The sequence below is a fragment of the Notothenia rossii genome (genome assembly GCF_949606895.1).
Source record: "Notothenia rossii genome assembly, chromosome: 8".
Lineage (NCBI taxonomy): Eukaryota > Metazoa > Chordata > Actinopteri > Perciformes > Nototheniidae > Notothenia > Notothenia rossii.
This window is the reverse complement of record NC_136906.1, coordinates 14,936,000-14,948,314: the sequence shown is the minus strand read 5'-3', so window position 1 is coordinate 14,948,314 and position 12,315 is coordinate 14,936,000. Positions and strand designations below refer to the sequence as shown.

The window sequence follows — 12,315 nt, the reverse complement described above, 5'->3', positions numbered from 1 at the left end:
AGCTTGAACACAGCCTCATGCCAATGAAAACTAATATTTTGAAATGTAACTTTTAAAATGTAAATACAATGTTTTTATTTTCAATAGTTTTCATGTCATGATGTGACCCAGTGACTTACATCAGTGCATTACATTACATTACATTGCATTTAGCTGACGCTTTTATCCAAAGCAACTTACAATAAGTACATTCGACCAGGAAGATACAGCCTTGAAGAAAACAGAATCATATAAGTACATCAGGTTTCATAGAGCTAAAACATTTCAAGTGCTACTCAACTGGCTTTAGATAAGCCATCCCTTTATTAGTATATAAGTGCTTTGTTAGTCATTCTATCGCTCGAAGTGGAGTCTAAAAAGATGAGTCTTCAGTCTGCGCCGGAAGATGTGTAAGCTATCTGCTGTCCTGATTTCAATGGGGAGCTCATTCCACCATTTTGGAGCCAGGATGGCAAACCCACGTGTTTTTGCTGATGGGAGCTTGGGTCCCCCTCGCAGTGCGGGTGCAGCGAGCTGTTTGGCCGATGCAGAGCTGAGTGCACGTGCTGGGGTGTACGGCCATGTCCTGGATGTAGGAAGGGCCAAATCCATTCGCAGCATGGTACGCAAGTACCAGTGTCTTGAAGTGGATTCTAGCAGTTACTGGAAGCCAGTGAAGGGAGCGGAGGAGCGGCCTGGTGTGGGAGAATTTTGGAAGGTTGAAGACCAGACGAGCCGCTGCATTCTGGATGAGCTGCAGAGGTCGGATGGCACATGCAGGTAGACCAGCCAGGAGGGAGTTGCAGTAGTCTAGGCGTGAGATGACGAGAGCCTGGACCAGAACCTGCGCTGATTTCTGGGTCAGCTGGGGACGTATCCTCCTGATGTTGTAAAGAGTGTATCTGCAGCAGCGGGTTGTAGCAGCGATGTTTGCAGTGAAGGACAGTTTGTTATCTAGGACCACACCCAGATTCCTTGCAGTGTGAGTCGGGGAAACAACAGAGGTGCCGATGTTGATTGTTAGGTCAAGAGTGGGACAATCTTTTCCCGGAAGGAAAAGCAGTTCAGTCTTGTCAAGTTTGAGCTTGAGGTGGTGAGCAGACATCCACTGAGAGATGTCTGCTAGGCAAGCAGAGATGCGTGCAACGACTTGGGTCTCTGAGCGGGGAAAGGATAGAATTAGTTGGGTGTCGTCAGCATTGCAGCCTTGTATTGCTCCACTGCACTAAAAATACTCACCTCTTTTATTGAATATTAGCTTTTTATTAGTATTTGATAGTTTTTATGAAAACTCAGCTGTTTCTTTATTAAAAAGTCTGTTTTTTCTTCAATGTTATGTGACCTACCCAACATTTTATTTGTGGAGTATTTTTGATCCTTTAACCCTTAGATGCACGAGTGACTGGACCCTACACTCTTCCATAAGTTGGTCTAAAATGGCCCGTATTAGAATAATATGTGCTTTTATGCCATTTTTGTCATTTTGGTTAAGAAAAATCACTGGTATAATATTTAGTATTATATTTTTCACTATTTATAATTTTAAACTTTTTTTTTTACATTTTGAAAAAACCCCCCGATAAGACGGATCTCAATTCATCTCCCTTCACAAACAATCCTCTGCCACAGCCTCAGTCCCCCAAGGCGTTCCCCAGGGATCAGTATTCGGCCCCCTCCTCTTCATTATCTACATCCTCCCCCTCGGTCAAATCCTAATTTGACCACCTCCACACAATTGCAAAGGTCCAACCCTCTCTTACCTGCAGCTAAACAACTTATCCTACCTTCATTTCCTCCCGCCTTGACTTCTGTAACTCACTTCTCTACGGCACCGCTCCCCCTCCCTCGATAGACTCCAAATTGTGAAAAAAAAGCCGCCTGACTCCTCACACTCCAGATCATGGCACCACATCACACCAGCCCTCAAAGACCTTCATTGGCTTCCCGTCTCCCAACGCATCAACTAGAGAATACTCGCCCTCACCTACAAAGCCTTCCACCATCTGACCCCCCTATCTCACTGTTCTTCTCACCCCCTACCAACCCTCACAGCCCCTCAGCCCCACCGCAGCCGGACTCCTGTCCCCCCCAAGTCCAAACTAGCCAGCTTTGGGGACAGAGCCTTTTCAATGGCAGCTCCCAGAATCTGGAAATTTCTCCTCCAAGATCTCTGCTATTCTGAGACCCTCACAGTATTCCAGTCCCTTTTCAAAACTCATCTCTTCTTCTCTGTCTACTCATAGCCCCCCCCTGTCAATCCGTGCCGGTTGATCATGTTTGATAGTCCTATACCCCCCACCCTAACCTTCCTTTATATTGTAAAGCGATTTTGAGTCCTTGCAAAGCCCTATACAAATATAATGTATTATTATTATTATTATTATTATTATTATTATTATTATTATTATTATTATACTGACAGGTATCAGATCTTGCTGTGTAAAATAATCTTCCTGAGAGGTATCACTTGTGATGTAGTCTGTGTGGTCCACAGTGAATGTATTCCTGACAGCAACAGGTGATAAGAATAAAAGGTTCCCATAGGATTCCATAGAAAATGCATGCGGGTCATTTTTGACCCACTTATGGAAGCTTGGGGTAGTAATACAAAAACTACAATTTCTCAAAATGTAATAAAAAATGTGAATGGCATGATATCCAAAACATGTTTTTTGAGGAATAGCTGGAATATGAAATGATAAAAACATTTAATTACAAAGATACTTCAAGAAAAACACCTCACCGGGTCCAAAAAGACCCACTTATGCATCTGGGGGTTAAATCAGGGGTGTCAAACTCAATTTCATCGCGGGCCACATTAGCATTATGGTTGCACTCAAAGGGCCGGTTGTAACTATATAAATATACATATATAAATATATAATATAATAATGTATTATATTACATTATTGCCTCTGAATTGGATTAATATTGGATAGGGTAATAACTAACTACGTTTGAAAGCAGAAGTCCAGGGCAAATAAATGCAAGTCTCTTCAGTGCGCAAACGAGATGCATTCTGTAAAGTGGCGTGTAATCGTATAATAAACGTATTATATTCTTCGCAAGCTCTTGCGGGCCACATAAAATGAAGTCGCGGGCCGGATTTGGCCCCCGGGCCTTGAGTTTGACACCCCTGGGTTAAATGAATCAAAACAAGTGCAGATGTACCTCTCTCCGCATATACAATCATGTCTACAGCCCGCTGCACAAGAACAAATGGTCCTCGCTTTTGTTTTTATTGCACACTTTATTCATTTAGTAAACAGATCTTCACAGTAACAATGCAACAGCAGAACACAGAAGCAAATCACTGTGCGGTGCAGCTTGGTCTTCAAAGTATTTATAGCTATTTACACTGAGAATATGAAATTCAAAGAGCAGTGCCCGAGGTTTTCCCTGTAGTGGGATCCATCTCCCACAATGCACTCCTCAGCATGAGTCCAGCTCTGTGAACCCCGTCCATACTGCCAACCCAAAAACATTCAAGTACTGTATTTCTGTCATTGCACAGGTACCGGGTCAGAACAGGACTCTCAGGAGGAAACACCGCTTCATGTCCAACTCCAAATAGCTTTGTTGTTTTCCTATCATGTGAACATAGTAATACTAAAAGGAATGTCATTTCAAATAGCATCCAATGCTAAGGTACCTAAGGTAAATATTTCCCAACATATAAAGCAACATAACCTATTCATTAAACCCCTTTCATTCTTTGTGACACACCAATAAATAGTCTTTCTGACATGTAATCTCATAGAAAAACATACAAACTGTAACATTTGCATTGTAAAATTATATTATAACAGATAACTGTAAATATTCCAGGTCCTGCATGTAGTGCATTTAAATGAGATAACCATTTAGCATGAATTACTTAGCATTCAATAGTATTTTAGTGTTGTGCTGTCGTACTGCATGTTGAGCAAGTTAGACTCGCAGGGGAGATGGGAAAATAAAAAAAAGAGATACAAAATCAGAATAAGGCAAAGTGAACTTACTGTTAGTGTTGGATATACTTGCACTCAGATTTACACTGTCAGATGTTTGTGATAACACTTTCCGTCTATGCCAAGACAGAACATGTAGATAGATAAAGGGAACACTGGTTGTAGATTGTTTCTGACAAAAAGAAAAAAAGCTTTTCCAACTTTCTCAACCTTTCCATACATCATGATAACTGATAAAGCTAACGGTCCCCCAGACGCTCCTCCATTCCACTCATTTGGTTATGTACTAATATAATAAAACACATGAAACTAACTGATACCCTCCATACTCAAAACAATCAGAACACAGCATTGGTTCTTTATGTCTTATAGGACAAAAATACATCTGTATCTAACAAGTACAAATCCTCTGTGTGAGCACAGTCTTTCATGGCGGCTCCTTCTTCTTCTATATAAACACGTAAAAGCCGTTTTCAGAGAGGCAATGATGGCAAGTCTTGGAATTCACTGAATTCAGCTTGATATCAGAAGTGGGTCGCTCCTATTGGCCGAACAGCCAGAGACGTGGTCCATGTGTCCCGGGTGGTGTGTCCACCTCTGCTGCCCTCACTACCTGTGTCCGGGGGTCCTGTGGGTGGCCGTGTCCCCCCCGACCTCCTCCTCCACAACGTTGGCGTAGCCCTCCTTCTCCACGCAGTCCTCCAGGACCTGCAGCACCAGGCGCAGCCGGCGGTCCAGCGCCTGCAGGTGGCGCTGCAGCAGGACGGGGGACAGGCGGTCCCGCAGCAGGGACTCCTCCATCAGGACGCTCAGCCTGAACTCCTCCTTGGCCAGCAGCTTGAGGCGCACGTAGGTGGATTTCTTCACCCTGGAGAGGACATTCAATAGGTCATTCTGAATTAAACTTCACTCTCTAATATGAATGTGTATATTTTGACTATGAAGACTAATGATAGATAGGTACATCAACTCCGTTTGGACCTGAATGATTGGTTTTCTTGCATTCCTCCTCTTTGAACAAATAATCCAAACCAGAGAATATCTTTGAACATTTAAAAAAATTAATGGGGGCTGCACATAAATACTGCAAAACTATATCAAACACAAGCATAAGACTTTGAATTTTTTTTCACTGTAGAGGCATTTTAGGCGTGAAGTATTGCTTAATGTTTTTTGTTACTGTTCTTTGCCGAGGTAGATGGAAGTAGACAGAAATTCGACACATTATGGTTGTATAGCGTCTTCACCACTAGGCCTCTTCCTGTTAATGAACTACAACATTCATCTGGAATTCACCCTTTTGAAGGAAGCGTATCACTCATGCTGCAGATGCACTAATGGAGAAAAGTTAAAGGGGACCTATCATGCAAAATGCACTTGTGTACGTCTTTATACATGAATATGTGTCCCCGGTGTGTCAGGGAACTCACCAAGTGTCAGAAAACATAACCCTCTCTCTTTTCCTCTATACCCAAATCTCTAAAAACGGGGCTTCAACGGAGCTGATTATTATTTGACGTTAGAAAAGGGGTGCTCCGCCTATATGGGCAACTCTCCACCTATCAGGAGAATGAGAGACCGCTCGAAAGCGCTGGAGACGGTGTAGTACATATGCCAGGCCTGTAAGTGGCGCTGTAGTCTGCCACAAAAGCAGAATTAGCCCTTGCAAAAACAGGGCTGGAAAAGAGCAAATAGAGTGAAATGAGGCATGGCTAAAATGCATGATCTGTTTGGTATTTAGAAAAAATAACTTCACAGACATGTTTTGTATAGGTATGGCCCTACAATATATGTTTCAAATATAGCACGATGGGTCCACTTTAAAAAAGTAAACTTTATTCATAGAGTGGTGCTAATGCAAATGCAATGACGTGGTAAGAAAGAAAAAATTGACATCAAAGCATTTCTTTACAGGTTTTAGGTTTGTGACTCAAGTTGAGAGGCCTGAAGGGCAGTGCTAGTAGTCTTAAAATGTGTCCATGCCCTCTTTATATGTTGAGACATGGCTCTGGTCTTAATGGAGTTTTTAATTCACAAACAAACCTGCAGCACTGACTGAGAGGCACCAGGATGGACAGCTCATCATGGGAGTGTTTTCCAAACCTACAAGGGAGTCAATAAAGATCAGAATAAGGAAACAGAAATCATCAAAGCAGACAGCGACAGTTTTTTTTACAGTGGATACAGATTCAGTGGTTGATAACACAGACACTTGTTTTTACCCTCTTCCGTTGTCTAGGTGAATGATGAAGGTGTCATTTCCAAACTTCTCAAAAGTTTCGTAATGATGACGATCCATGTTACCTGGACCAGGAGAGAGCAAAGTGTTGAGGGGACTTCAAGAAATAATGATGCCCTTATTTAATCTGTAAATGCGACATATGAACATGTGATGCCATACACAGTTTAACAACTCTTACCCATTAGGAAATCAAAGATGGTCATATCCATGACGTCCAGCAGGCGAGTGCCTCGGTCGTATGGAGGAGTCTGCTTAACCTCGTCACAGTAATCTGGGTCCACCTCCCACCTGAGAACACAAACATATATTTGTAAAGGTCCCCTATTATACTGTTTTTCATCAATATATTATAGGTCTCAGATATATACAAAACATGTCTCTGAAGTGTTTGGCTCCAAATACCAAACAGATCATTGTAGCATCCCATAAACCCCTCTGTTTCAGCCCTGTTTCAAAAGTGCTGATTCTCTGTCTGTTACTTTAAATGAAAAATAAGAAGCCCCTCCCCACGCCCCTCTGAGAGATACTGAGAGATTGGCTAATGGTTACACAAGCCAAAACATCGTGATGACATCATAAAGTGGCAAAAATTTGATCAGCTCATTTTCTGACAGGTTTTTATATAAATTGTTCAGGACAAAAAGTGAGCCAATCTTTTTTCCTGAAACTTTCAGAATCTCTTTACACAGAGAGGACACATGTTCATGTATAAAAGACATGGAAAAGTGGATTTTGCATAATAGGTGACATTTAAAACATAATTATATTTATATGTAGTCACAGTAATCATGTTGGTTTCCTTACTCTGCTTTCTTGCGTTTGTGGTAGGAGCGTCTCCAGGGGTTCCTCCAGGTCTTGCGCTTGGCGAGGTTCAGGTCGGGCAGGAAGGCCGCCAGCGAGCCCTCGATCTGGTCCGGCTTCCCGCACAGCGCGTGCTCAGTGGAGCAGTAGTACGAGCACTCGCCGTAGAAACACACGTTGTTGGCTAAGGAGAGAAAAGAAAAACACACTGATTTAAAAAAGGTGTCAAAGAAGAAGCGGTCTGCACATTGGCTTTGTGGCTGAACATGAAGGAGGAAGCCAACATGGAGACCTCGAGGGGAGGAGAGCTCGACAGTGAAACATCGGCGTGGTAAAGGTTTTGTAATCTCAGGAGCCGGTCGGACACGGGTCACAGCGCTGACCTGATCGTATATCACAATCAAAGAGAAGCATAGGTCCTCCTATGAGAGCGTGTGAACCGATCAGAACACGCTGGATGCTCAAACACGGAGCATTTATTTCAAATTGTATATATTATAAATTGTTTGAGAATTAATTAAATGTTCAAACTAATTTTTTACTGAACCTTTTTTCTGTTCACATAAAGAACCTCATTCCCTGGCTGATCTCTATAGTTGCAACATATTGCTTCAAGTGATATGTTTGTAATCGTCTGTGCAGCATTATCAAAGCTACATGTATGTGACAAATGTCCTTCTGTGAAATGTAAACCTTCATTTGGCACACATTTTGGATGTTTATCTGCTGTAAATTTGCCTATAGTTTCCCCAAATCCTTGTATCCCATAGTATAATGTAGTAACAGAAAAAACCCTACATATTTTTGGTCTGGATTGGGTGTTTTCTTTAATTTGAGTATTTGTATCCGATTTGACTTTAATGCAATCCTTTGAGCTGTTTTAAAGCTGACAGTGCCACCATGTGGTGACTTCAGGGTATTACCTTATTTATTGCCACACATGCTACAACACATTCTTGATTTATTTTTGCCTGGAAGTGCAGATCAGGTCACTCAGACTAACCTGAGCTCCAGATACATAACCCACTTTGTACGGAGTTTGTTTCAAACGTGTCTCACAAGTGAAGCCAGTGTCGTTCCGCCCAAACAGAGAAGTAGCCAGGCAGCAGGGTGTGTTTCTACCTGGAGAGATGAAGAAGGTCCTCCACAGCTTCTTATCCCGCGTCACATCTCTGATCTCCCTCGTCATGTTGACAAGCCGCCCTGCCACCGGGGGAACTCTCCGGAAGTCAAGGATCCTACAGAAAGAGAGGGGTTATAATGAAGAGGACTTCATGGTATTCCAGATTGGAAAGTCAAGTCTGAGTTTGTTCTGTATCACACAATGTTTTTTCTCTCCAAACTTCTCTTTGCCCTGAACAGATGCAGCCAAAAAACATCTTCCGCCTCCAGCTCAATCTCCCATGATGCCCCAGATGGTGCAGATTTTCAAAGCATCTCCTGTTAACACGGAGAGCTGCGAACGGTAAGCACCTGTTCCTCTTTGCATTATCTGTCAACCACAAGATATAAGTTGTGCTGTAAAGAAATACAGCCCAAAGTAAAAAGAAAAAAGCTTTTCACCAGAGGAATAATGGTGAGTGGTTTCCAGTCCAAATTGCTTAATTAATCATTAGTTGAATAATTAATAATCATCTTTAGAGTGCTCTCTGTCTGCGTTTGTAATGGGCATCAAACACACATGTGTGAATATGTGTGTGTGTGTGTGTTTGTCTACCTTCCAGCTGTTGCACCAACACACTGAAACACAGATAAACACACCTGAACCCTCCAGTGGATGGTTGGGTAAGTTCTACACTTTTTCAAACCCTTGAGCTCTATCTCAAATCTGTCTTTTTCTCCTCCCTCTCTTCCGCTCCGATGTCAGAACACACTATACCTATTCAGCCCTGTTTGTCCCGCCTCACTATATATTTGCTGTCCAAACGACCCTGACCCGTTTGAGACTGAAGCTAAGCCTCCTGGGAGCCGGCGTGCACACAGAGTGGAACGGAGCTGCAGAAACCTTAGCCTACAGAGGGCCGCATTCAGGATCTGAAAACTGCACCGTCAGTTCGAGGCCCGGTGACAAAGGAGCACCTGTGTGTGCGTTTGCATGTGTGTGTGTGTGTGTGTGTGTTTTCCTCCACACTCGAGCATCTATTCGTGTGCACTCCGCCTGTTACACACAGCTGAGTCCCAAAGAGTTCACAACAGATGGGAATATGGTGAAGAACAGAGGATAACAAAACCCCAGAGCTATAGAAGTAATTACTGAAAGCAGTGATGCTGCCTTTTCTCTAAAAGGTTCAGGATATCTTGGTGTAGGTCAAACTAAAGAAAGGGTGCAGTGTAGACCGAATCTACAGTATAGTGCAGTCTGAAGGCATGTATGGTGAATTACAATGAATGTACAATGCACCTGAATAAACAAACTTCTCACTTCAGATGTTAATTATAACCAAGTGTCTCTTATGAATGCTCTTGACTTGTATATCATTATTTATGCTGCATTATAACTGATTATTATGCAGGACACCGCGACACAATTAACACTTGTAGCACTGATTAAACTTCACTTTCCACCAAGAGGGAAATACTACGTTTAAGAACGCATTAAAATTCAATTAACATAGGTCATTATAATTATAACTTATGATACAGGAGGATAATTCAGCTAATACTATGAGTCCTTACTGGAGTCCATTGTAGAAGTTTGTATAGGTAGTGGTAAAGTATTATAGTCCATCAGTCCACATGTAGTTCATGGTTTGTATACTTATATTTCATTATAAGTCACATCTAGAATCTTTTATGAATGATGTGCATTTGAAATGTTACGTGTTTTTATAAATGTGGTCATGAAGCATCAGAAAAGCCACATTTTTGTATTATCAATGCGCTTATAATGCACTACAGATCTACAGAGGAAGAGTAACCAGAGGGAGTTGAAGTGTCCTTCTCTGCATCTCGTGTTCAATATGAAGTCATAAACTAGCAGAAGCTCAGACTGGTGTCCAGAGGCTGCTGCTGCTGCGGTCAGGAAACTGGTCTATAATTCCTCAGCGTGGGGCAAGCAATCCAAATAGCTCTTCAGGGATCACAGAGCCCCCCCCCCCCCCCACTCCTGCTGTAAAACCATGTCCCGGCGGTGATGGCGTGCCTGTGATTTCCTGTTTGGATTTATCCTCCTGCCCACAGAAACACATGTCGCTGACCTCATCTAACACAGAGTGAGAGTCTGTATGTGTGTGTGTGTGTGAGTATAAAGTAATTACACCACTCTCAGAGGACCTCAAGACGACCTGCGCACCATAAATCTTCCTCCCCCTCAAACTCACGTTAGAGTCTCCTTAGTGTTCCTCTGTTGAGAATTTTTTTGTTTTGTTTTTTACCTTGTCAGCAGATTAAAAGTATCAGTTGGAAATCAATATAATCAGCCCCAAGTAAAGTAGATGATCCCAGCTCTCGGTGTGTTATCTAATCCCTCATGTTCCAAATCCCATTCAGATCTTCCCAGCTTAAGGCCGTGAAGGCACACCTCCGTAAAGTCGTCTAAGTTAACGGACTTGTGTGACCTGTCATTCTTCCTGGGACAGACAGGATGATTTTAAAACGCACTCGGACAAGAAACAGATGACTCAGAAAAGACATCTTCAGGAAAAAAAGCTGATAAAACTCACCTGTCCAGATGAAAAGCTGCTACCTCAGCGTTGTGCCTCTCAAAGTCGGAGAAGTAGAAGAAGTCTGGAGGGGTTTCCTGATCCCGGGTCTGCCTGAAAGACAGGGTTCATAAAACGTTTAAAACAACATCTTTTATTCAAGGCAATCCATTGCTTTTTAACGCGATTTCTTTTTTTGTCACATACATAACATGTAGATAAGAGTAACAACAGGAAACATAATATGAGTGGACATTTCTATATTTCTATATAACCTCTGGAAACTGGAGGCTGAAAGGTGAGAAAGTTGAAAATGTGATTTCATAGGATATTCTTTGATTGTGCCATGCATATTGTATTGTCCTTAAGAGGATGGTGTCATCAGTAAGGTCAATTACAAACAATGATTACAATTAGAAGTATGCCATCACTTTTAAAAACATATATTGCTTTAAGTGTGCTCTCAGAGTGTGTGGCCTGATTGGTGGTAAACAAAGGAATTTTCTTGTTTTTCGTTATTTTTATTGTTTTAATGATGTTGTGTTATTTTGCTTGTGTCTGCCTATTTAATGTGTGGAGCACTTTGTAACTTTGTTTGAAAAGTACTATATAAATATATATATTTTTGTATTTAATTTCTGCTCCACTAAACACACATCTCCCAGTCCTACATTGACTTTTCTCCTCATGCTGGTTGAATCTCATCTCAGCGTCTGCATCCCTTAATATGACAGAAGCTGCCACCGGAGACCAAAGCCTGCGTGGACGAGGCTGCTAATGGGAAGCTGAGATTCTGCTCACATCCTGCAGTTCTTCCAAACAAACACACACATAAACACACACATACAAACACACACAATCACCGGGGAGAAGTGGATCCCTGCCAACCGAGCCATGAAGGCAGGAAGTGCTGGAAGCCTCTTCGTCTGAGTGTCTGGTCTCTCCACATTTACACACTTGCTTCCCTTTCTCACATGAACACACACCTGACATTAACCTGCTCTGCTCGCACATAGTCAGTTAAACAAACACGCACGCGCACACCCCCACCCCCCCACCCCCACACCCACACACACACACACACACACACACACACACACACACACACACACACACACACACACACACACACACCACTTACTGTACCCCCCCTGCTTTATCTTTCCTCCCCTCCACCATTCCATTAGCAAGGCTTTGACTTCAGGTTGCATTAGTGTCCCGTCCCCCCCCCCTTCTCTCCCAATGTCCCTCTACTCCTATACCTTTACATCAAGGAAGCAGCCATTTACCTATGAATCAATTGCTGCTATTGTGATCCCTTCTCCATCCGGAGAGCAAGGAGGGTACTAATGGTGGTTTTTTTTTCAGGGGAAAGAAGGAACTGTATAGATGAGGAGGGGGAGGAATAAAAGGTAGCGGGAGTTCTTGCTTTTAAAAGGTGACCTTATGATCTGGAGCACTCAGTGCGCCTGGGACGCAGCTTCTTATCACACAGACATGCCTTCAACAAAGCACCTTATCATGGGAAGGTAATCAGTGTTGCTAAAAGGCTCAGCGGCACAAAGAAGTGCAAAGTTTGAACATGTTTGAGACGGAGAAAGGAGGCTTTCCCTAGGATGTTCACATAATGACAGTTTAATAAGTTACTCTGCAGGGAAAGACATGGAGAGAGAAGGACAGACGTTATGGCAACTGATGTCTT

At 42.6% G+C, this 12,315-nt stretch overlaps 1 protein-coding gene across 2 annotated transcripts in view; it reads right to left on the bottom strand.

The window, feature by feature from the left end:
* Nucleotides 1-3,204: 3,204 nt before the first annotated feature.
* fam20ca (FAM20C golgi associated secretory pathway kinase a) overlaps nucleotides 3,205-12,315 on the bottom strand; it is a 37,467-nt gene continuing 28,356 nt past the window's right edge. For both annotated transcript variants that reach the window (XM_079644832.1, XM_079644833.1), the window contains 7 exons: nucleotides 10,635-10,727; nucleotides 8,095-8,210; nucleotides 6,976-7,156; nucleotides 6,350-6,459; nucleotides 6,152-6,233; nucleotides 5,973-6,032; nucleotides 3,205-4,797 (listed from right to left, as the gene is read on the bottom strand). In XM_079644832.1, the coding sequence (XP_079500958.1) occupies nucleotides 4,539-4,797; nucleotides 5,973-6,032; nucleotides 6,152-6,233; nucleotides 6,350-6,459; nucleotides 6,976-7,156; nucleotides 8,095-8,210; nucleotides 10,635-10,727 (901 nt within the window). In that variant the 3' untranslated portion in view covers nucleotides 3,205-4,538. The remainder of the gene's footprint in view (nucleotides 4,798-5,972; nucleotides 6,033-6,151; nucleotides 6,234-6,349; nucleotides 6,460-6,975; nucleotides 7,157-8,094; nucleotides 8,211-10,634; nucleotides 10,728-12,315) is intronic.